The following is a 25,023-nucleotide window of genomic DNA, read 5'->3' as shown; positions in this document are numbered from 1 at the left end:
GACATTTTCTACGCAGTGGTGTGCTGGGGCTCTGGGATTAGAGCAGTAGATTCCAAAAGGCTGAACAAGCTCATCAGGAGAGCGAGCTCTGTCATTGGGTCTGACCTGGACCCCTTGGAGGTAGTGGCTGAGAGGAGAATGATGTCCAAACTGGAGGCCATCATGGACAACTTCTCCCATCCCCTCTATGACAGGCTTGCAGGAATGAAGAGCACGTTCAGCAATAGACTGATTCATCCACGGTGCGACAGGGAGCGCTACAGGAGGTCATTCTTGCCGTCTGCCATAAGACTGTACAACGCATCCACCTTGCGTCTTGGCAGAGGCAACAGCGACAGTGACCTGTTTCTGGACTAAACGCATATACACATATACTGCTACATCTGTTCTCTTTCTTTTTCTTTTTCCCGTTTACAACCACTTTTGTGCAATATATGCCAGGGACCTGTGCAATACAATTATATTTATATTTATATCTATGGTTACATCTATATTTATATTCATACGTGTGATACGATTTTCTGTTTACTGTTCTGTTCTAGTTTGTTCTTGTGTGTCCGGACTGTGAGTAACTCTTGTATTGTATGTATTGTACTATTAGTATATAATTCGTTACACTGTGGCTGTGTCGTGTGTGTTAAGCTGCTGTTGCACTGCAATTTCCCTCACGGGATCAATAAAGTATCTATCTATCTACCATGACTTCCAAACTGTTTCGAAAGCTGAAAACAAAGTTTTCCCCTAGCAGTGCATTCCACATGGCCACTATCCGCAATTTCATTTCTGAGATAGAAGCAAATCTACAGTCCGACTTCCATTCTCTTATTCCGAGTATTGTGCTCTTCAGTTCTTGGACGTTTTCGCTGTAGCTTGGGTTGGGAGGTGCTGTTGATGGGTTTCCTTCAAAAAGATTTTTGAAAAAGTAAACGTGCTTTCTTATGTCAAATTGAATGATGTCATTAAAACTTGTAGCATCAAACCCTTCTTCACTGGCTGCAATGCGAGCCATTTCATCCAGTGTCTCCTGTAGGCGCATCCTTCCTGTAATATTGTCTTCACTGGCAGATGGTTCTGCAACATTTTGATGCACAAAAAGGCAGGTTGGAGTGATACTGACTCTCTTCATCCTCATAAAAGCCTGGACACAAATCTGAAGAATATCTTGCATATCCAGTAAGCTCTCTCCCATGATGTTAATTAGGGTTGCATCAGCTATTCCAACGATAAATGTAGCGAGTTCATTGTCATGGGCCAGTGCAGTTGCATTATTAATCTCCGGTGATCGAAGGCCTTCTGTGTCCACTATTAGGACAAAGTCATACTGCAACTCATCTCTGATCTTTTGATCCACTGTCACTAACTGCATGAATGCTCCTCTTGTGCATCTTCCTGCACTCACTGGAAAGTGAAGACCAAACATAGTGTTCAGTAATGTGGACTTGCCAGAGCTTTGAACACCAAGAATGGACAGAACAAATATCTGTTTGTCACCAACTTTATGGATCAGTTTGTCCAGCACTGCTTCGATCCATCCAAGAGGGACGTAGGAAGCATCCCCATCCATCAGTTCAAGAGGATATCCTGCGATCAACATTTCAGCCCCTATCCCTGGAAGAGCAGTAAGATACTGTTTTTCATCTGCCATATCTGGTGACATTTTCAAAGTTTCATAGATCTGACTGACTTCTCGCAACAAATGCTGAAGGCCAAAGTTTGAAGCATCGAGTTCCCGAGATATATTCTCCGCTGTCTTTTGCAATTGACTTTCATCGCCTCCGTTTGAGGTGCGCTGCGATTTCATGTCCACCCATGTTGAGTGGTAGAGCGCTTGAAGTTTAGTGAGTGAATCTGTGGTAAGATCATCCAGGAGTGTTCCTAACCACTGCAGCATGTACAGTTTAGTGTCCGGAGAAAGTGAAGAGGAGCCGAGACACTCCAGGAAGGATCTCATGAGGTTGTTGAGAGGGAAAGCTTTGCCCAGCTGTTCTTTGCGTAAGTCTTCTTTCTTAGCTTGGATTTTACTCTTTTGCTGCTCAATACTGGTAAAGGCACTAGACTGTAGTCGATAAGACTCTTTATCTTTCCTGCACCATTCATACCAGAGATCACCTTGTAATGGTAGAAATGTCCTTTTCACATTGGCCAGGTCTTCTTTCTTTATTAGATCCATAAGTCTCTGGGCAATTTCATGACCTTCTCTGCATTTCTCATTGACTTCATCTGTTACAATGCTATGTCGTCTGGCTACTTCTATGCAGGCTTTTAAAGAGCACTTTTTATCCTTAGTACCTAGAAAATGTTTGATGTGAGAAATGATTTCATCTGTTAACTGGGCTTCATTCTTATTGTGAACTGCAAGTTTCACCTTAGTTGGATTAGGTCTGTGAGCAACCTTTTCTTTTTCTGCAAAGAGACAGATGACCGGTGTGGAGCTCTTGAGGAGAGAAGAGAGGGTCTCTTTTCTGGTGTCATTCAAAGAGGAATCCGAAACCAGAACCACGATAACAGCACTGACTTCCTGCAGAAACGCGATCTGCTCCTTGTGGTTGCTGGCGTCGCCGTGCAGATTAGTGAACGCCACGCAGCTGTTAAGAACGTCGTCTTCCATTCCACCTGGCCAGTACCACGCAATCTCCACCAGCCCATCCGTGAGAAGGCATTCCCTCGTACTGCCTTTGCAGTGCCGGTGGAAGAAAACATTGTGCTTCTGTCTGTTGATTACGCTGTTCAGGATTTTCGATTTAGATGTCGGGCATATTCCAAACCTAATGAAAGACACTATCGGTACAGATGCCTGGAACAAAAGTCCGCTTTTGACACTGTCTTTATTGGCACCTTTACTTTTCCAGCTCTTCTTAACCTGCTGAAATGCCCACATGGGAAATTTGGTCGTATCGTTTCGTGGGTCAGGTACTAGCAGAGGCAGGGCATATTGGCACTTGGTCAGTTTCATACACATCCACTGCCTCAGGAAATCGCTAGCACAAAGGAACACAGCCATCTGAATATCCATGGGATGGATCTGCAATTCTTCCTCTGTGTCATCATCACACACATTTGTATCACCCAGGAAATCATCAACATCACAGCTGACCTCTGCACTCTTGTGATGTGGCTGCCCTTTTTCCTTGACGCACAGCACACTCCTGGCTCGGTAGTCCAGCATCATGAGCTTGTACAGGTAATAAAAAGACAGCTCCTCTTCTGAGGTTGGCTGAGTGTTACTCAATGATAACTTGTTTACAGTTAGTACATCTGGCTTTGTCAATTTTTGCAGAATAGAACTTCTGGAGTCCGAGTCTTTCCAGTAGTTTCATAAAAATATGTGCTTTCTCCCCTGCTCCTGACGGCTGGGTTCCAATGCTCTCCTCTTTGTTTCTCGTGCCCAAGACGCTCGGCTTGTCCTCTTGTTCCCCCACCTGCAGCTGCCGCTTGCCTTCTTGTGAGGATTCGGAGAAGCGGATCTCTGTACACAGGAATACTTTGTCCAGCTGTTGTATCTCATTTTTCTCCGTCCCCAAGACGATGGAGTGTAGCTCTTTTTCAATTCTCTCCCAGTCTTGACGTGGACTGTCACAGTCCAGTATTGCAGAAAGGTCACTGGGAGGGGTCTCTCTGAAGTGTGCTTTAAAGAACTCCAGTCGTCTCCCCTTCTCTTCATAAGAAACTTTTCCTCCGTCAGAGGATATTGAAAGGGCTAAATGCCACAAGAAAGCCAGGGCTCTATCTGCACTCTTAGCACTCAGCTGGATGTACTGGGTATGTTTACTGAGCAGTGTTTCCTCAATGAAGTCAATTTCCGCCCACCCAAGAAGGTGAGAAAATATACCATCTTTTGCACTATATCCCAAAATGTTGACGATGGAAAGGATTAGCATCTCTTCCCTGTATTGATTGGTCTCCCTTTGCGTTCTCAGCAATGAGTTCAATGAGAGCAAGACTGTAAGTGTTGCTTTGATTTTTGCTTCCTGAACACTTTCCAGGTCACAGTGTGAAAATCTTTCACCTCTGGTCTCTTCTTTAGCTGTCTTGAGAATTTCTATGAAATGTGACAAATCAGCAACAACAACATCTTTGTGGATCTTCTCAGCGGACTGATGAGCCCATTTCAGTATTTGGGCCTTACTTGGGAAGCTTTTCACCTGAAACGAATAAGGCTCAATTAAATCACACATCAGTGCCCTGAGAGTTGTGGTTTCTGCAGAAGCAAGATGCTCGTTTTCTTGAGTCACTTGAAGTAAAAAATCTTGAAAGACTTTGTCAGAAAGACATGATTCTACCCAAATAGCATGGCTTCCCGTTTTTTCATACAACTTAATCTTGAATTCGAGTAATTCTTTCAGGCGCGCTTCACTGTCTGACGTCTGCCTGCCCCTCATGGAACTGAGAAGATTTTTAACGTCTGTGACTGCAGAGAGCACATTCTCACCCCATAGTGTCTCGGGGCTCAAGTTTGTGATCAACATGTACGCTTCCCTGAGAATGTTGCTCAGCATTGTGACGTCTTTAAAATCCTTTCTGTGAGCGGAGAGGATGATTTCCCAAACAGGCATGAGAGTTACTCCTCTGTCGATGACACACCAGGTTCTGTTACTGGATACAAGAGCGGATCTCCACTGTAGGTAGTTATCTGTTTCAGCTGGACCCCCAGTTTTACTCACAGAGAGCTGGATTTTGTTCAGAAGAGCTTCACTGTGCCCTCCAGAAAGGAATTCCTTCAGTTCAGATGAAAGGAACCCCACATTGACCTCAGCGGTCAACGAGGAAGCTACACTGCACCAGAAGCCAATGTAGGCGGACAGGACCTGAGACATGACTCCCTCCACCTCTGTGAGCTCGTTGTTCATGATGCCCTCAGCAGCTGCCTTCCAGCAGAACCTCCCGCCAAAGTGAAAAGGACCCTGGTTCACATGGGACCCAAACCTTTCAAAATACTGGCGAACTTCGGCAGTGAATTCAGAAGTTTTCTGAGCTTTGTTAATATTCAGCAGAATTTTTTCCAGGTTCTGCAGCTCACGCAAAGCTGCAGTTGATAGTTTCACCTGTTCCTTAGCAATAAAGGCAGAAGCCAGGGGTATGTACTTGTACACTGTAGTGCACTTGTAGGAGACCTCACAAGAAGACGCGCGTTTCTCTCCGAATTCTTCTGAATTGCGTTTTTCTCTTGTGCCCGCTAGGCTGACACCGCGGACACCAGTAGATACCGCGCAGTTGCTGCTGAAGCCGAGCCTTTCCACAATCTTCACGAAAAGCGCCTGAGATTCAAGGGTTGAAAAGTCTCTCTGTGCATAAAAGGAGCTCTGCTCCGGACCCTTCAGGCAGAACAGTTTCGGGACCTGAATGAGCTGCTGTCTTTTCTCCAGCATGTCCTCCAGTTTCCCAGTTTTAAATACCCCCTCCAGAGCCAGGCCACCAGACGCATGCAGCAACACCTCCTCGCTGGAGACACGTTCTGGAGGATTACGGGGAGTGATGTCTAGAACAGCGAGCTGTTGCAAGATGCTTTCTAGTTCCTTCCGAGGCTGTCGAGACTGCCCCCAGCTCTCTACAGGGAGCCCTAGAGATGAGCATAGCTCCTTCGCTCTTGCTTCAAGATCTGTGTGGCCGTGTTCTTTTTCCGTTCTGATCAGTTCAGTGAGAGCCCGTTTTGTTTTCTCTAGTTTCTCCTGCAGTCTCTCCATTTGCTCTTCCGCCAGGTCGCTAGATTTCACATTTGGATCGGGAGTTCTGACAAGTTTGTGAAGAGCACTTTTCTCCCACACTTCTCGCACGTGCAGTTCTAACTTTGCGTACTCCTCCTCCGTGACAAACTGTAAAGAGTTTGTGTTTGTAAGATGGAGACTATGTAGCTTTGGTAGCCAGTACTCTGCTTCGAGGCCCACGCTTTCAAGCTCTTTGGAAAGTTCCGCCTGTTTTTGGTCCATCGATCTTTTCAAATCTTCACTTTCCATACTTATCTGAAAAAAACAGACATTTGTCCATCAACAAGGTGACCAAATTCCCCAAAACGCGTCCCATTTCTCTTGTCTGCTCCTTTCCCCCATTTCAAATAGCCATCTTAGATCGCACAATTATTTGGTCAAAATGTAAATGATTTTTTGTAGACTCACTGCATCAATACAGTAACAGACAATCGAATTACGGTGTCATAATGACACCGATAATGATAAATATTTAGTCAATGACAAATATTTAGTGAAAAGCAGTATCAGGTAAAATAAAGTAGAAATTCCCTATATCATGAAAATATACTTTTTTCCAGTATTCGCTCTAAACACTACTTAACTATCTATTGTCAAAATGATCATTCGAGATGTTTTTACTGTTTAAGAAGTATAACTACGTATAACACTAGGTGACCGCCAAATCTGCTGTACTGACAGGCCTCCCGGGTACGAACCGCAGAGAGTTATCTTTTGTCCACAAAAACACCTTGTCTACATATCTGGAAATAAATGGGTTTTTTTTTCTCTCCAATTAGGAACATAATTCATCACTTGAAGACCCTTCGTAAGGTAAAACTGAATAAACCCAAAAACGAAAATCCCTTCACCTGTAAAATCTTCCTGTTCATTCACAGAATTCATTCCCAGATCAATATTTATCCTGACAGAACACTGAATCATCCATGTAGGAGTGGCAATAGCTCATCTCCAATTTACCCTGCTATAGTAGCTATCTTGCCGTAAACGTTTAACTTTTGTGGGAGGCTGTAAAGTCACATTACCTCACTAGGTGTCTTAAAATCACTGTGTGGGTAAAGGACCTATCTCCGTTCAAATGCACCTACCCACGTGTAACTGGAATTAACTGCCTGCTGAAAAAACACAGGGCTGTAAAACCTTCTACCAGCATGTCTTATATCCAGCAGCCATCTCACCCTGCAGCTCCCAGCTGGCAGCCCCCTCCTCACTGGAGCCCAGCAGGTGGGAGCCCGGCCAGTACCTGGAGGGGAGACTCCTGGGAAAAACTAAGGTTGCTGCTGGTTGAGGTGTTAGTGAGGCCAGCAGGGGGCGCTCTCACCCTGTGTTCTGTGTGGGTCCTGATGCCCCAGTATAGTGACGGGGGACACTGGGCTGTAAACAAGAGCCGTCCTTCGGATGAGACGTCAAACAGAGGTCCTGACTCTCTGTGGTCATTAACAATCCCGGGGTGTTTCTGGAGAAGAGTAGGGGTGTTACCCCAGTGTCCTGGCTTGATTCCCTCCCTGGTCTTGACCCATCATGGCCTCCTAATCACCCCCCTCTCTGACCCACTGAGAGCTGGTGTGTGGGGAGCGTTCTGGCGCACTATGGCTGCCGTCGCATCATCCAGGTGGGGCTGCACACTGGTGGTGGTAGTGGGATTCCCCATGACCTGTCAAGCGCTTTGAGTGGAGTGTCCAGAAAAGCGCTATATAAGTGTAAGCAATTATTATTATTATGTCTTGTAAACCAGCTCCTTATTGGACGAAGTGTATTACCAGTCAGCAGTGAATCAACTGATGCAGAAGTCGTGGTAGGTAATCTTTTGCTTAAAAATCACATGGTTTGCAAGAATGTGACAAGCTTTTGTTTTTTAATTTTAAATTACTATGGAATACTTTCATGGGTATACAGTTTATCAGAATATGTAGCACCTCTTCAATATATGTCATGTCTAGGAGTTGATACTTCCTTGTGATTATTATTTTCTATACACCCGTCTCCCCACTGCTCTCTCCAGTCCAGGGTCACAGACTGGGGGAGCTGGAGTCTGTCCCAGCAAGCAACAGGCACAAGGCAGGGAACACACTGGACAGAACAGCAGTCCATCACAGGACACACAAACACACACACACACACACACACACACACACACACACACACACACACACACACACACACACACACACCCTGGACAGGATACCAGTCCATCACAGGACACATACTCACACACCCTGGAGAGGACAGCAGTCTATCACAGGACACACACACACTCACACACCCTGGACAGGACACACACACACTCACACACCCTGGACAGGACACCAGTCCATCACAGGACACACACACACACACTCACACACCCTGGACAGGACACCAGTCCATCACAGGACACACACACACACACACACACACACACACACACACCCTGGACAGGACACCAGTCCATCACAGGACACACACACTCACACACCCTGGACTTGACACCAGTCCATCACAGGACACACACACACTTACACACCCTGGACAGGACACCAGTCACACCAGGGCCAGTTTTCCCAGAAGCGAATTCACCCAACAGCCTGTCATTGGACTGTGGGAGGAACCAGAGTCCCCGGAGCAAACCCACATGAACATGCAAACTCCAGACAGACAGCACCACAGGTTTAGAATCGATACTGTGCTGCCCCTACAGAGAGACCCCCCTTCTTAATATCCCCTCCCTGTGTAAAATATATATATATCCCTGCCTTGACAGCATGTTCGCGTATAATTTCATTAACATCGTTTCCTGTCTTGAGGATAGCAGTTTGCGTCTGCGGTTCGAATATTTCGATCTTCATTGGCTTACATCTCAGGAATCTTCCGAATTCGAAAGCAAGAGCAGGGCGGATGTGTTTTTTCTTTTTCAAGAAAAGAGAAAAAATGACGGTGAACATTATTTTGCTACTCAACAGAAGCAGAACTCTGATTGACGCCGGCAGTTTAGCATTCTGAACTGTGTTTCGTCATGAAATGCGTTCACACCAACATCAGCGCTTAAGAACGAGTGCGAAAGTGTATTAATTTCAACCCAGAAGGTGTACTGTATAGCGTCCAGAGCACGATACTGTTGTGAAACACCCCGTCCCCGCCTCCAAAATACAGCTTTTGTTCGAGAGCTTGATTTCAAGAGATTATACACCGGAAGCTTTCGTTTTCATTCATCATAGCTCGTCACGACGCCATTTCCCCCAACATTACCTGTACAGGCGAAGCCGCTCGCCGGAGACTTGGATCTTGTGTTTGTGCTGGAAACTGATCTCACGTGAACTGTACCTGACGGCAGTTTGAAATGGTGCAGGTCGCTGTTTCCGCATTTAACTCTGGACAAGGCTCTTAAAACGAAAGTATAAAGTAGAACTTGCAGTTCAGGAAGTGTGTGGGTTTCCTCAAGGTGTGTGTGTGTGTGTCTGTGTGTTTATGTGTGTGTCCTGTGATAGACAGTTGTCCTGTCCAGGGTGTGTGTGTGTGTGTGTGTGTGTGTGTGTGTGTGTGTGACTGTCCTGTGATGGACGGGTGTCCTGTCCAGGGTGTGTGAGTGTGTGTGTGTCCTGTGATGGACGGGTGTCCTGTCCAGGGTGGGTGTGTGTGTGTGTGTGTGTGTGTGTGTGTGTGTGTGTCCTGTGATGGACGGGTGTCCTGTCCAGGGTGTGTGACTGTGTCCTGTGATGGACCCTGGTGTTGTAAACCAGCTCCTTATTGGACGAAGTGTATTAACAGTCAGCAGTGAATCAACTGAAGCAGAAGTCGTGGTAGGTAATCTTTTGCTTAAAAATCACATGGTTTGCAAGAATGTGACAAGCTCTTGTTTTTTAATTTTAAATTACTATGGAATACTTTCATGGGTATACAGTTTATCAGAATATGTAGAACCTCTTCTATATATGTCATGTCTAGGAGTTGATACCTCCCTGTGATTATTATTTTCTATCCACCCGTCTCCCCACTGCTCTCTCCAGTCCAGGGTCACAGACTGGGGGAGCTGGAGTCTGTTCCAGCAAGCAACAGGCACAAGGCAGGGTACACACTGGACAGGACACCAGTCCATCACAGGACACACACACACTTACACACCCTGGACAGGACACCAGTCCATCACAGGACACACACACACACCCTGGACGGGACACACACTCACACCAGGGCCAGTTTTCCCAGAAGGTGTACTGTATAGCGTCCAGAGCACGATACTGTTGTGAAACACACCGTCCCCGCCTCCAAAATACAGCTTTTGTTCGAGAGCTTGATTTCAAGAGTTTATACACCGGAAGCTTTCGTTTTCATTCCTCATAGCTCGTCACGACGCCATTTCCCCCAACATTACCTGTACAGGCGAAGCCGCTCGCCGGAGACTTGGATCTTGTGTTTGTGCTGGAAACTGATCTCACGTGAACTGTACCTGACGGCAGTTTGAAATGGTGCAGGTCGCTGTTTCCGCATTTAACTCTGGACAAGGCTCTTAAAACGAAAGTATAAAGTAGAACTCGCAGTTCAGGAAGTGTGTGGGTTTCCTCAAGATGTGCGTGTGCGTGTGCGTGTGCGTGTGTGTGTGTCCTGTGATTGACAGTTGTCCTGTCCAGGGTGTGTGTCCTAGACATGACATATATTGAAGAGGTGCTACATATTCTTATAAAGTGGACGGACGAGGGGACAGACGAGAGGACAGACAAGTGGACGGATGAGTGGAAAGACGAGTGGACGGACGAGGGGACGAGGGGACAAGTGGACGGACAAGTGGACTAGGGGACAGATGAGTGGATGGACAAGTGGATGGATGAGTGGACAGACGAGGGGACGGATGAGGGGACAGACGAGGGGACAGACAAGTGTACAGTCGAGGGGACAGACGAGGGGACGGAAGAGGGGACGGACGAGAGGATAGACAAGTTGACGAGGGGACAGACAAGTGGATGGACGAGGGGACAGACGAGGGGACAAGTGGACAGGTGAGGGGACAGACGAGGGGACAGGTGAGAGGATAGGCGAGGGGACAGGCGAGGGGAAAGGCGAGGGCACTTGTCTGTCCCCTCGTCCGTCCACTCATCCGTCCACTCGTCCCCTCGTCCATCAACTTGTCTGTCCTCTCTTCTTTCCCCTCATCTGTCCCCTCGTCCGTCCATTTGTCCCCTCGTCCAGTTGTCTGTCCCCTCGTCCGTCCACTTGTCCCCTCGTCCATTTGTCTGTCCCCTCGTCTGTCCACTTGTCCACTCGTCCCCTCGTCTGTCCACTCGTCTGTCCACTTGTCCACTTGTCCCCTCGTCTGTCTCTGCTCCAGAAGCGCTGCTATGTCTTTTTAAAGTCCCTGAGCTGCGTGTCGGTGGAGACAGATGATCAGGACGAGCCGATGGAGGTGGTGGAGACCGTGGGTCAGGAGAGGAAGAGCGAGGGAGAGGAGGAGCAGGCTGCCGGGAAGGACAAGAAGAGGAAGAGGAGGTGCAGGTGAGCAGACAGGGGGGCGCCACCCGGTCGTGTCTGTGATTCAAGGAGGAGTCTCCTCTTGCTGTTTGATGTCATGGTGACGTCTGTGTCTGTGTCCCTCACACCTGCAATAACAATGTTCTTTCCAGGTTCCTTTCCTGGTTCTGTGCCAGCTAAGATTGGACTGGACTGGACTGGACTGGACTGGAGCTGAGGGGCCCCAGACTGGACTGGACTGGAGCTGAGGGGCCCCAGACTGGAATGGACCGAAGCTGAGGGACCCCAGACTGGACTGGACTGGAGCCTAGGGACCCCAGTCTGTGCTGGACTGAAGCTGAGGGACCCCAGGCTGGACTGCACTGGAGCTGAGGGACACCAGACTGGACTGGACTGGAGCTGAGGGGCCCCAGACTGGACTGGACCGAAGCTGAGGGACCCCAGACTGTGCTGGACTGAAGCTGAGGGACCCGACTGGACTGGACCAAAGCTGAGGGACCCAGACTGTGCTGGACCGAAGCTGAGGGACCCCAGACTGTGCTGGACCGAAGCTTAGAGACCCCAGACTGTGCTGGGCCGAAGCTGAGGGACCCCAGTCTGGACCGAAGCTGAGGGACCCCAGTCTGTGCTGGACCGAAGCTGAGGGACCCCAGACTGTGCTGGACCGAAGCTGAGGGACCCCAATCTGGACTGCACTGGAGCTGAGGGACACCAGACTGGACTGGAGCTGAGGGGCCCCAGACTGGGCTGGACTGGAGCTGAGGGACACCAGACTGGACTGGACTGAAGCTGAGGGGCCCCAGACTGGTCTGGACTGAAGCTGAGGGACCCCAGACCCCAGTCTGGACTGAAGCTGAGGGACCCCAGACCCCAGTCTGGACTGAAGCTGAGGGACCCCAGACTGGACTGTGGAAAACTTTCACATTATCTCCACCTGAGTCCTCAGATCGTCTGCATGACCTTGTATTATTAAGTATTATTTTAAGGTCCTGTGATGATCGTAAGATGGGGGGGGGGGGAGGGGGGGTCACTAAATAAACCCTTGACATTAATCTGTATTGTAATTTTTGTTCTTTTGTTAAGCATCAATAAAAAATTTAAAAAAAAATCTGTTTAGCTTTTGGTTCCCCCCCCCACTGAAACGAACGAACAGAGTCTGTCCTTCTCTTTCATCCCGGAGAGTTTGTGGTTGACGGATTGAGGCCGAGAGCCCTCGTCGTCGGCGTGCCACCAGTTGGCGGAGATATAGCAGGGGGAGCATCGTGTCCAATACTCCTTGAAACGAGACAGATTTCAAGCCACCTCCGTCTGAAGAGAAGGAAGTCGACCACGAATTCCAGGGTCCTAGGAAGCTCTTTAGCCATCGTTTGCCCAGCAGCCATCTCACCCTGCTGCTCCCAGCTGGCAGCCCCCTCCCCACTGGAGCCCAGCAGGTGGGAGCCCAGCCAGTACCTGGAGGGGAGACTCCTGGGAAAAACTAAGGTTGCTGCTGGGAGAGGTGTTAGTGGGGCCAGCAGGGGGCGCTCTCACCCTGCGGTCTGTGTGGGTCCTGATGCCCCAGTATAGTGACGGGGGACACAGGCGCCGTCCTTTGGATGAGACGTCAAACCGAGGTCCTGACTCTCTGTGCTCATTAACAATCCCGGGGTGTCTCTGGAGAAGAGTAGGGGTGTTACCCCAGTATCCTGGCCTGATTCCCCCCCTGGTCTTGACCCATCATGGCCTCCTAATCACCCCCCTCTCTGAACTGGCTCCATCCCTCTGCTCTCCTCCCCACTGAGAGCTGCTGTGTGCTGAGCGGACTGGAGCATCATCCAGGTGGGGCTGCACACTGGGGGGACTGGAGGGGATCCCCCTGACCTGGGAAGAGCTCTGAGGGGAGGGTCCAGACTTATTAATTATTATTATTATTCGTGCTGCACTGGGCTTCAGTCCTGGCAGTGAGAGGGGGACTCTGTGATCAGTACAGATACTTATGACTGTATAATAATACACGATAGGAATGGAAAACAGGGTAGCGCTGTAATCTCTTCGAAACGTTTTGAACTGCCAGAAGAAGTTTTCACAACCCGGACTCGTGAAGGAACAGGTCTTCTCCCATCGTCCGGAGCAAGGTGTACCGTGTCCTGGTGATTTCTCCCATTTCAAACGGAGTTTAATGTCGTGTTTCTACTTTATTAGAGAGAGGCACTGAACATCCTGTGATGGACAGGTGTCCTGTCCAGGTTGTGTGAGTGTGTGTGTGTCCTGTGATGGACTGGTGTCCTGTCCAGGGTGTGTGAGTGTGTGTGTGTCCTGTGATGGACTGCTGTCCTGTCCAGGGTGTATGAGTCTGTGTGTGTCCTGTGATGGACTGGTGTCCTGTCCAGGGTGTGTGTGTGTCCTGTGATGGACTGGTGGATCACAATATTGATTCTCCTCCTTGATTCCCTCCTTCATCGCCAGAATGAAAGCGGGACACGGCAGTAAAAGCTCAGCCCTGCGGGTGGTGGTCCTCTCGGCCCCACGGGGGGGGGGGGGTTATGTTCACGTCCCGCTGGGAATCGCACCGACGCGGCGGGGTTTGTGAACGTCCCAGACACCAAGAAAACGAGAGAGAGAGAGAGAAAAAAGGTCGTTTTCGGGGTTCAAGAAGCAACCCCGAGATTCAGGAAGTTTCCCCGCTGAGCTTACTCTGCCGAAAACACGCAGGTTTTATTTTTTTCCGTGTCTCCCCCCCCACACAGGCCGTTTCTGTAGCGTGAAGTTGTGTTTTTTTGCGCGGCGGTCGGTGAGGGGCGAAATTTTAATTATTTTTTTTTTCCCACGGTCTGAAACAGAAACGGCCGGGTGGTGTTGTAGAGAGGTTGACGTGCCTGGTTTTCCAGGTCTGCGAAGCCCGTTTGGCGTCTCTTTTCCCCGCAGGACGGGGGAACCCGTGGTTTTTGGACGTGGCGTGGCCAGAAATTTCCGCCCTTGGGCGCTAGAGGGGGGTGGAGGTTGGTCTTTCTTTCATTTGGGGGTCAGGGGGGGTGCTAATTTCACTGAACCAAACCCCACGGAAACCCGTGTTGGACGTGGGGGTGCTGAATGCGCCCTCGACGTGATTTTGTCTTTAAATTCAAGTGCAGCTTTTGTAACCCTTGGGCCGGAAACACCTGGACCCGTTTCCCCTGCCTGTCCGAGGTGGCGACTACCGGGGTCGTACAGGGACACCCGGCTGGCCGCTGAGAGTTGGAAAAATAAAATGTCCACCCCCAAAAAAAATAACCGCGAAAAATGTCGGCCATTTTTGTTTCGCGGCTGAGCCGTGAGCGCGTCGGGGGCGACGTCACGGGGGCGTCACAATGAGCCACCTGACGTCACAGAGCGGCGGATTCTAGCGGGGGGCGGCGCCGGAGCCCCGTGAGCTCAGAGGAGTGAAGAGAGAGGAGGAGGAAAGGACTATATAGCGCTTTCTAAACACGTGTTTCTTCCAAGAAAGATTCGCGGGTTACTTCGACTTACCGGGTTACCGTGAAATCGGTAAGTCGCTCAAAAGCGCCGCTGGCGAGAAATAACAAAATAAGTTGAGAAATAAGTTGTTTTTTTTACCGTTACTCCACTCTTATGGGTGTGATCGTGCTGTAAAAAGATATTGAGAGGAGGTGCACCTCTACACAGAGGGTGACGGGGGTGGGGAACAAGCTGCCCAGCCCTGTAGTTGAAGCCGATACCCTGGCTTCTCTCCAGACACAGCTGGGTGAGCTCCTCCAGTCAGGACAGGAGGCTCTACTATACACAGAGAGTGGCGGGGATGTGGAACAAAGCTGATACCCTGGCTTCTCTCCAGACACAGCTGGGTGAGCTCCTCCAGTCAGGACAGGAGGCTCTTCTGTACACAGAGGGGGGCGGGGGTGGGGAACAAGCCGCCCAGCTGTGTGGCTCCGCCCCCTCCCCTCCCCACTGTGACTCTGCTTGTCTCGGCAGGACGATGCACCGACAGAGATGCCGCATGGCCGTGCGCGGTCGCAGCAGGACGAGGGCCTGGCGAGGCGTCGTAAATCCACCCCTCCCGCCCGCCGTCCAGCGTCCAGCATCCAGCCCTCCTCCGACTGACCTCTCCGCCCCCAGCAGCGCTCGCTGTATTATAATAATAATAATAAACTTCACTGATAGAGCACCTTTCACACACATAGCAGCGCAAAGCGCTTGACAGACCAGGTCTCACGGTAACACCTCTAGACGAGGAGAGACACTTCCAGTGGTGATCTTGACTGAGGACACGCCCTCGGCTCAAGAGACAGGGTCACGTGTCCAGTATGGCCTTCTGAGAGCACAGATTGCCTCTGGACGTACCAGACTCTTCCTGGACACACTGTACACACTCACCTGTCCAGACTCTCACTGGACACACTGTAGAGACTCACCTGTCCACACTCTCACTGGACACACTGTACACACTCACCTGTCCACACTCTTACTGGACACACTGTACACACTCACCTTTCCAGACTCTTACTGGACACACTGGTCAGACTCACCTGTCCAGACTCTCACTGGACACATTGTAGAGACTTACCTGTCCAGACTCTTACTGGACACACTGGTCAGACTCACCTGTCCAGACTCTCACTGGACACACTGTACACACTCACCTGTCCACACTCTCACTGGACACACTGTAGAGACTGCCCAAGGCCCCTAGTCTCGACACGACTGGGCTGGGCTATTTGGTCAGAGCTGTCTCGGAGATGGGCTGTTTGGCGTCTTCACAGGTCACACCGGTCAGGCCGAACCCGGACTGGCAGCGGGAGAGGTCCCGGCCCAAGTCCCGGTGCTTTTCCGTAAGTCTGACCCGGTCGCCTTCCGCGAGACTGGACCGGCCGCCCTGTGGTGGGCCCGGTGCCCCACATCTACCCTACAGCTCCCCCACTGACCCCTAAACTCCCGATACCCTACAGCTCCCCCCACTGACCCCTAAACTCCCGATACCCTACAGCTCCCCACACTGACCCCTAAACTCCCGATACCCTACATCTCCCCACACTGACCCCTAAACTCCCGATACCCTACAGCTCCCCACTCTGACCCCCACAGTCCTGATGGCCGAGAGGTCTCTGCTTGCTGTAGTGATTGAGTGAGCTCTGTGGACCTAACCTCTGTCTTGTGTCCTCGTTTTCAGCGTCTCCTAGTGGTCCGTCATTTCACCAGAGCTGAAGGTGAGATCTAGGGAGGAGACAGAGCACCCCCTAACACCCCTGAGCTAGGTTGCAGGGTAAGACAGCTTCTTACTGTTGGACACACCTGTCCACACTTTTTCTGGACACACTGGACACACTCACCTGTCCGGACTCTTACTGGACACACTGGACACACTCGCCTGTCCGGACTCTTACTGGACACACTGTACACACCCACCTGTCCAGACTCTTACTGGACACACTGTACACACCCACCTGTCCAGACTCTCACTGGACACACTGTCCACACTCACCTGTCTGGGCTCTTATTGGACACACTGTCCACACTCACCTGTCCAGACTCTTACTGGACACACTGTACACACTCACCTGTCCACACTCTCACTGGACGCACTGGACACACTCACCTGTCCAGACTCTTACTGGACACACTGTACACACTCACCTGTCCAGACTCTTACTGGACACACTGTCCACACTCACCTGTCCAGACTCTTACTGGACACACTGTACACACTCACCTGTCCACACTCTCACTGGACACACTGGACACACTCACCTGTCCAGACTCTTACTGGACACACTGTACACACTCACCTGTCCAGACTCTTACTGGACACACTGTACACACTCACCTGTCCAGGCGTAGTCTCTGCTCCTCATCCCCCCTGCGTTGTGTCTCCCTCTCTCCCCGCTGGACAGAATCCCGTGGTGTCTTCGTGTTTCCCCGAGCTCGTCCAGAAGCTGGAGAGGGCGGCCGAGCTGCAGCTGGAGCTCCCGGGGTCGCCCGGCTCGTCCCGCTCGGGCTCGCCCAGCTCGTTCCGCTCGGTGTCCCCCCCCTCCTCGCCCGAGAGCCCCCTCCGCTCCCCGCCCCCGGCCCCCCCCTCCGGCCCCCTCAGGCCTCTGCCCGCCCCGCCCCGCTGCCCCGCCTTCATCCCCGCCATGCCCCTCGAGCCCCCCCTGATGCCCGGGGCGGTGCCCCTGCCCCTGCCCCCGCCCGTCCTGCCCCCCATCGCCCGCCCGGCCCCGCCAGGCCCCGCCTGGGACTCCCCAGTGCGGAGGGCAAGGAGAGAGGCTGAGATGTCTGACGAGGCAAGTGGGGCAGAGTCTGTCCGTCTGTCTGTCCATCTGTCCTTCTGTCCGTCTATCCTTCAGTCCATCTGTCCCTCTGTCCATCTGTCCCTCTGTCCTTCTGTTCTTTTCTCTGTCCATCTGTCTTTCTGTCCTTTTCTCTGCCTTTCTGTCCATCAGTCCATCTGTCCTTTTCTCTGTCTTTTTGTCCGTCTGTACTTCTCTCTTTCTGTCTTTCTGTCCTTCTGTCCGAGTCTCTCCATGTCTCCCTGCTCTCTGTCTGTCCTGCGTTGTCCAAGCTGGGCCTGTCTCCCTGTGTCTCTCCATGTGTCTCCCTGCTCTCTGTCTGTCCTGCGTTGTCCCAGCTGGGCCTGTCTCCCTGTGTCTCTCCGTGTGTCTCCCTGCTCTCTGTCTGTCCTGCGTTGTCCCAGCTGGGCCTGTCTCCCTGTGTCTCTCCGTGTGTCTCCCTGCTCTCTGTCTGTCCTGCGTTGTCCCAGCTGGGTCTCTCTCCCTGTGTCTCTCCGTGTGTCTCCCTGCCTGTCTCTCTGTCTGTCCTGCGTTGTCCCAGCTGTGTCTCCCTCTCTCCTCTCTCTCTCCGTGTGTCTCCCTGCTCTCTGTCTGTCCTGCGTTATCCCAAATGGGTCTCTCTCCCTGTGTCTCTCCTTGTGTCTCCCTGCTCTCTGTCTGTCCTGCGATGTCCCAGCTGGGCCTGTCTCCCTGTGTCTCTCCGTGTGTCTCCCTGTCTGTCTCTCTGTCTGTCCTGCGTTGTCCCAGCTGGGCCTGTCTCCTCTGCTCTTTGCCTTCAGCTCTGTTCGCCGATGTCCCGCCAGCCCGTCACTCTCTCAGCCTGTCTCTTGACTTGCAGGAGGAAGAGGAGGTGGAGACAGCTCTTCCGGCAGGAGAGAGGAAGGAGGTCAGTGCTGGTCCCACCCTGCCCCCTGTCCTGTCTGTGGTGGAGATTTGCCATCTTGTCTGTCCCTGGGTCTCAGTGTCTCTCTCTCTTTCAGCCCTGTCTGTCAGTGTCTCTCTCGGCCTGCTGTCTGCCTGTCCCTGCCTCTCTGTCTCTCTCTCTTTCAGCCCTCTCTGTCAGTGTCTCTCTCCTCCTCCTCTCTGTCCTCAGTGTGTCTCCTTCCTCCTCTCTGTCCTGTGGTGTCCAGGCAGCGTGTCTCTCTCCTCCTCCTCCTCTCTGTCATGTGGTGTCCAGTGGGTCAGTATTAGTGGGCTACACCCAGGCTCACTCACTGCGAGTGTGATCTCAGCAGAGTCTCTGTGCTCTTGGGACACTTGACTCACCTGTCTCTCTCTTTCTCTCCCTGTGCTGTCCCTCTCCTGCCCCCTCTCTCCCTCCACGGACTCCAGCTGGAGGAGGTCCAATCACCACCTCCTGTGAGACAGAAGAAAAAGAAGGTGGGTAATGCTCTGATCCTCTCTTTACTCCTGTCCAGTGTCCAATCAGTGTCCAGTCAGTGTGTCTGTATGAACCCCTCTCTCTCTCAGTGCAGTGTTCATGTCCTGGAGTGTCTAGTCAGTGTGTCTGTATCAACCCCTCTCTCTCTCAGTGCAGTGTTCATGTACTGGAGTGTCCAGTCCGACTCTTAACGTGACTCTCCTGTCTCTGCTTCAGAAGCGCTGATGCGTCTTTTTGAAGTCCCTGAGCTGCGTGTCAGTGGAGACAGAAGATCAGGACGAGCCGATGGAGGTGGCGGAGACCGTAGCTCAGGAGAGGAAGAGCGAGGGAGAGGAGGAGCAGGCTGCCGGGAAGGACAAGAAGAGGAAGAGGAGGTGCAGGTGAGCAGACAGGGGGGCGCCGCCCGGTCGTGTCTGTGATTCAAGGAGGAGTCTCCTCTTGCTGTTTGATGTCATGGTGACGTCTGTGTCTGTGTCTCTCACACCTGCAATAACAATATTCTTTCCAGGTTCCTTTCCTGGTTCTGTGCCTGCTAAGATCTGCACTGGACTGGACTGAATTGGACTGGATCGGAGCTGAGGGACACCAGACGACTGGACTGCAGCCTAGGGACACCAGACTGGACTGGACCAGAGCTGAGAGACACCAGACTGGACCGAAGCTGAGGGACCCCAGACTGTGCTGGACCGAAGCTGAGGGACCCCAGACTGGACTGGACAGGAGCTGAGGGACACCAGATTGTGCTGGACCGAAGCTGAGGGACCCCAGTCTGTGCTGGGCCGAAGCTGAGGGACACCAGACTGTGCTGGACCGAAGCTGAGGGACCCCAGACTGTGCTGGTCTGAAGCTGAGGGACCCCAGACTGGACAGCACTGGAGCTGAGGGACACCAGACTGGACTGGACTGGAGCTGAGGGGCCCCAGACTGGACTAGACTGGAGCTGAGAGGCCCCAGACTGGACTGGACCAAAGCTGAGGGACCTCAGGCTGTGCTGTACCGAAGCTGAGGGACCCCAGACTGTGCTGGACCGAAGCTTAGGGACCCCAGTCTGGACCGAAGCTGAGGGACCCCAGTCTGTGCTGGACCGAAGCTGAGGGACCCCAGACTGGACCGAAGCTGAGGGACCCCAGTCTGTGCTGGACCGAAGCTGAGGGACCTCAGACTGGACCGAAGCTGAGGGACCCCAGTCTGTGCTGGACCGAAGCTGAGGGACCCCAGACTGTGCTGGACCGATGCTGAGGGACCCCAGTCTGGACTGAAGCTGAGGGACCCCAGACTGCACTGGACTGAAGCTGAGGGGCCCCAGACTGGACTGAAGCTGAGGGGCCCCAGACTGGTCTGAACTGAAGCTGAGGGGCCCCAGACTGGACTGATGACCTTTTGTTAAGCATCAATAAAAATTTTTTTTTTAAAATCTGTTTAGCTTTTGGTTTCCCCCCCCCCCCCCCCCTAAGGTTGCTGCTGGGAGAGGTGTGAGTGGGGCCAGCAGGGGGCGCTCTCACCCTGCAGTCTGTGTGGGTCCTGATGCCCCAGTATAGTGACGGGGGACACTGGACTGTAAACAGGCGCCGTCCTTCGGATGAGACGTAAAACCGAGGTCCTGACTCTCTATGGTCATGAACAATCCCGGGGTGTTTCTGGAGAAGAGTAGGGGTGTTACCCCAGTGTCCTGGCCTGATTCCCCCCCTGGTCTTGACCCATCATGGCCTCCTAATCACCCCCCTCTCTGAACTGGCTCCATCCCTCTGCTCTCCTCCCCACTGGATCCCCCGGACCTGGGAAGAGCTCTGAGTGGAGAGTCCAGACGAATTAATTATTATTATTATTAGTGCTGCACTGGGCTCCTGTCCTGGCAGTGAGAGGGGGACTCTGTGATCAGTACAGATACTTATGACTGTCTAATAATACACGATAGGAATGGAAAACAGGGTAGCGCTGTAGTCCCTTCGAAACGTTTTGAACTGCCAGAAGAAGTTTTCACAACCCGGACTCGTGAAGGTACAGGTCTTCTCCCTTCGTCCGGAGTAAGGTGAGAGGTCACCCCCTCGGGGCGCAGTATCCCCGATGCACCCCCCCACCACCACCCAAAACGACACACACTTCTGTGACGATTGGGAGACCCCGGTTCGACCAGCCCCTGCGGTGGAGGAAACGACCCGCTGGAGAGAACACGCAGACTCCACACAGAAGGGTCACCTCGGCATTTATTCCAACAGCAAAACAACACCAGTGAGAAACGGTCTCCGAAAGATAAGCGCACACCGGGAAAAACACGACGGGGTCATTACAAATGGGAATAGGAGTTCTTTTTTTCTTTTCCGGACGTCAGTTGTATAGTGTCCTGGTGATTTCTCCCGTTTCGAACGGAGTTTAATGTCGCGTTTCTACTTTATTAGAGAGAGGCACTGAACTTTGGGGAACGTGACATCCACCCAGTATTACTAGTAGGTTGATAAATATAAATGTTCTTTTTCCCCCCGTATGATACCTCGCGAAATATAACGATGGCCAACTCCTTAAGTCGAAATTTAAACCCTTCTCACGCTACAAGACAGTCCGTCAACATCGCCGCGGCCCGAAGCGCGACCTTCGGTATGACGTTGGCGGAAAAGGGGGTAGGGTAAGTACGTCACAGCTGGGGGAAGCCCCTATTACGTGAGAGGGGTGCGGCGGGCGACGAGCCCCCGGGGGCGAAGAGAAGTTGATTTGCGTGGGGTGTGGAAACACTACACGACCGGGCAAGCGAGCCGTTTTTTTTTTCCAGAACATCAGAACAACCGCAGAGATGACCATCGATCCACCTCCAGACGTTTCCTTTTTTGTCCTCTTTGGCCCCCAAAATAAAAAAAAAAACTGGGATCCATCGTGGCGTTGCCAAATTAAAACGTCAACCACTTTTCGGGCTTTCGTGCTGTCCATGATTAAACCGTCATGGTTGTGTAAGCATACGTTACGTCACAGACCGGCGGCGCTCGGACGTGAGGAGTGTCGTAACGTTTTTGAAATGGCACGTCAGACAAGATCTCTGACAAGATCTCCGAATCACCGGCTTCTTTTAACAGATCACCTCGGGAATCGGGAACAACGGAGCTGTGTGCGGCCGTCTGTACGGAGGGGTTCAGCGCGGAAGGGCTCCGGGCTCGGGTCTGGACCCGGGGGGGGGGGGGGGGGACTGTCTGTGTGGAGTCTGCATGTTCTCCCTGTGTTCTTCGGGTCCAAAGACAGGCTTTTGGGCTAATTGGCTTCTGGGAAAACTGGCCCTGGTGTGTGTGTGTCCTATGATGGAGTGCTGTCCTGTCCAGGGTGTGTGAGTGAGTGTGTGTCCTGTGATGGACTGGTGTCCTATCTAGGGTGTGTGTATGTCCTGTGATGGACTGGTGTCCTGTCCAGGGTGTGTGAGTGAGTGTGTGTGTGTCCTGTGATGGACTGGTGTCCTGTCCAGGGTGTGTGAGTGTGTGTGTCTTTGTGTCCTGTGATGGACAGATGGTACCAAGCCTGGACACCCATGAGACACTGGCTTCCTCAGAAGACTCTCACGGAGGGCACACTGTCCCTAACCCGGGTCCAGAAGAAACTACAGTGATCTATAATTCCTGCGCCTCGGAAGGGTTTATGACGTCTATGTCCGGCGCCCGCGCCCGTGGACCGGCGGTTTGGCGTCGCGCTCCGCAGCTCGAGCTTCGGTGCGAGGCAGGGCGGGAGGGAGTCCATGTGGCCTCGGCGCCATCTTTGCTGGTGAGTCAATTGTGACCGTTGCGGTACAATAAACCATCTATAAACCTTTTCCCACCCCGTCCAGTATTTCTGTCGCGGCCCACGTCCCTTACAATCGACAAACTATAAAAAAAACAGTAGCCCTTCGCAACATTACACGCCATTTTTTGTATTTTAAACGTCCGCTAGATATGCAGGTGGCTCGATACCTGTCTTATCCTCGCCGGCGTCTTTATACCGGCAAGTGAATTTTATTTGGGGTCCCTCAGAATTGTGACAGAAATGTCAGTGAACCACAATAAAAAACGAAACTTTTTTTTTAAAGGCGGTGAATGGATTTTTTGAGTAACCGTGTAGCGACTAACGTAAGGAAAAAGAAGTTGTCTTTCCCTACGAAGACGTTTTGGTACAGGACTTTCTTTAAATATCAGTTGTGCATAGCGTTTTACAAAAAGTTGATGATGATCTTGGAGATAATTGCAAAGGAAAAATGAGATAACTACCAAAACATTACGTGTGAAACGACAGGACAGAACTTTGAACCCACAAAGAAACAAAGGTATGAAATATTGCCTCGTCATGGGGGGTTGATAATTGTAGTAAGTGTTCCTAATTTTCGTAAAGAAATGTATATTATGGGAGTCACACGTGAGATTTAGTGTATATACGTTTCATATTGTGCATATATACGGGGTTAAAAAGTGGAATGAGTATGATTATAAACTCGTGTGTCCTATAATCAGATAATTTTTGAACAAGCTTTGATTAGACAGGTGAAAAACAACATCAGATCCTTTTTTTTAATATATTCTCACGTCTGAATATCAGCTTCTCCCCTCTGGCCAACATTTCAGGGCTCCCAGGTGTAGATCCCAAATTGAAACAAATATTAATTTGTTACCCAGTTAAACAGTTAATAGACATGAGTGACCAGGGTAAATAAAGGTGGGTCAGTGTAAACTGTTTATTCTGGACCAGACTTCGTCATGTGTGATATGTCATGACTTCTTATATTAAGTTTTATCTTTATATTTAGTTCTACATGTGTAATAGATGCGATGTGTGTCCATAAAAAGGTTTCTCCAGGGGAAAATCAAGTTCGTTTTAAAACCGTGTTTCCTTTTTAGGGTACGTTTGCATTCCAAGTGTGGGGTTTTTGCCTTTTTATCATATTTTGGATGTGAATCCGTGGTATTTTTGCTGAGACAAGTTGCCTTTCTTATACGCGGAGGGATCTGCTCGTGAGATGTCCGCTTGGTCCATTTCTGAGCTCAGTATAAGGTGTAGAAAGCATGACTGTCATCATAACCCGCATCTCACCCAGGTGTGGAATAATGTTGTGACAATTGCTTCAGCAATAACATGCTGATTGCATGTTTCTAGATGGGTATAACAGAGATCTCAACTACTGAGGGGCCTTATTAATAAAGTCTCCACAGCCGAAGCGCTGTGTCTCTTTTCAGCTGGCGATAAACCTTTCCTCGATCCTTTGCGGACTTGTAAAACTGTTCCTGATCAGAATAAAAAACGCTCACGCTAATACACAAGCACCCGTGTCTCGCCAAAGCTGACAAATAAACAGACGGACAAGCCGCACTGCACGTGTGAACAGAGGAATGAGCGAGCGAGCGGGGATAGGGCGCCTCCTGCGCTTAAAAGCTTACAGCACCTGGTATTCCCAGGCGGTATCCCATCCAAGTACTAACCAGGCCCAATCCTGTTTAGCTTCCGAGATCAGACGAGATCAGGCGTGCTCAAGGGGGTGTGGCCGTAAGCGAGAGCAAGGCTCGCTGGCACCCTTCTTATTGAGAGGACAGCTCCGTCACCTCTTTTACGACGCTGCTTTTTTCCCTTGTGTTTTTCTCTTCTTTCCACGTTCTCTCTCTTCACTGCCTTCGTCCCCGCTCTATTTCACTTCAGCCTTTCACTCTTGCTTCCCTCCAATGAGGACGGAGCTGCGGGAGAAAGGGAGCTATAGAGGATCGCTGTGGAGAGCTGCTGCTGTGCTTTGACATCTGAGCTCTGTGGAAAACGATCTCAATACAATTCTGAAAAACGCGATTCCCCGAACGCCAGCCTAACAAGTCTCCACAGCCGAAGCGCTGTGTCTCTTTTCAGCTGGCGATAAACCTTTCCTCGATCCTTTGCGGACTTGTTAAACTGTTCCTGATCAGAATAAAAAACGCTCACGCTAATACACAAGCACCCGTGTCTCGCCAAAGCTGACAAACAGACGGACAAGCCGCACTGCACGTGTGAACAGGGGAATGAGCGAGCGAGCGGGGATAGGGCGCCTCCTGCGCTTAAAAGCTTACAGCACCTGGTATTCCCAGGCGGTCTCCCATCCAAGTACTAACCAGGCCCATCCCTGTTTAGCTTCCGAGATTAGACAAGATCAGGCGTGCTCCAGGGGGTGTGGCCGTAAACGAGAGCAAGGCTCGCTGGCACCCTTCTTATTGAGAGGACAGCTCCATCACCTCTTTTACGACGCTGCTTTTTTTCCCTTGCGTTTTTCTCTTCTTCCCAC

At 51.2% G+C, this 25,023-nt stretch overlaps 1 protein-coding gene, 1 long non-coding RNA gene and 2 pseudogenes across 2 annotated transcripts; all 4 read right to left on the bottom strand.

Annotated features, from left to right (window-relative positions):
- Positions 1-685: 685 nt before the first annotated feature.
- LOC148670616 (interferon-induced very large GTPase 1-like) lies at positions 686-5,366 on the bottom strand. The gene is made up of 2 exons (XM_088631027.1): positions 4,743-5,366; positions 686-3,259 (listed from the first exon to the last, which is right to left on the bottom strand). Exons 1-2 carry the CDS (start codon positions 5,364-5,366, stop codon positions 686-688), a joined length of 3,198 nt encoding a protein of 1,065 aa, XP_088487153.1.
- Positions 5,367-5,609: 243 nt separating this feature from the next.
- Positions 5,610-9,085, bottom strand: LOC148670615 (uncharacterized). The gene is made up of 2 exons (XR_015936985.1): positions 8,928-9,085; positions 5,610-5,957 (listed from the first exon to the last, which is right to left on the bottom strand). It is a non-coding gene; the product is annotated as an uncharacterized LOC148670615 (long non-coding RNA).
- A 15,068-nt stretch (positions 9,086-24,153) lies between these two features.
- On the bottom strand, positions 24,154-24,272 carry LOC148670614 (5S ribosomal RNA; annotated as a pseudogene).
- A 532-nt stretch (positions 24,273-24,804) lies between these two features.
- Positions 24,805-24,923, bottom strand: LOC148670613 (5S ribosomal RNA; annotated as a pseudogene).
- Between the last annotated feature and the right edge of the window lie 100 nt (positions 24,924-25,023).

This window comes from Lepisosteus platostomus, chromosome 5 (genome assembly GCF_059453375.1).
Source record: "Lepisosteus platostomus isolate fLepPlt1 chromosome 5, fLepPlt1.hap1, whole genome shotgun sequence".
NCBI lineage: Eukaryota > Metazoa > Chordata > Actinopteri > Semionotiformes > Lepisosteidae > Lepisosteus > Lepisosteus platostomus.
This window is presented reverse-complemented; position numbering and strand designations above follow the sequence as displayed.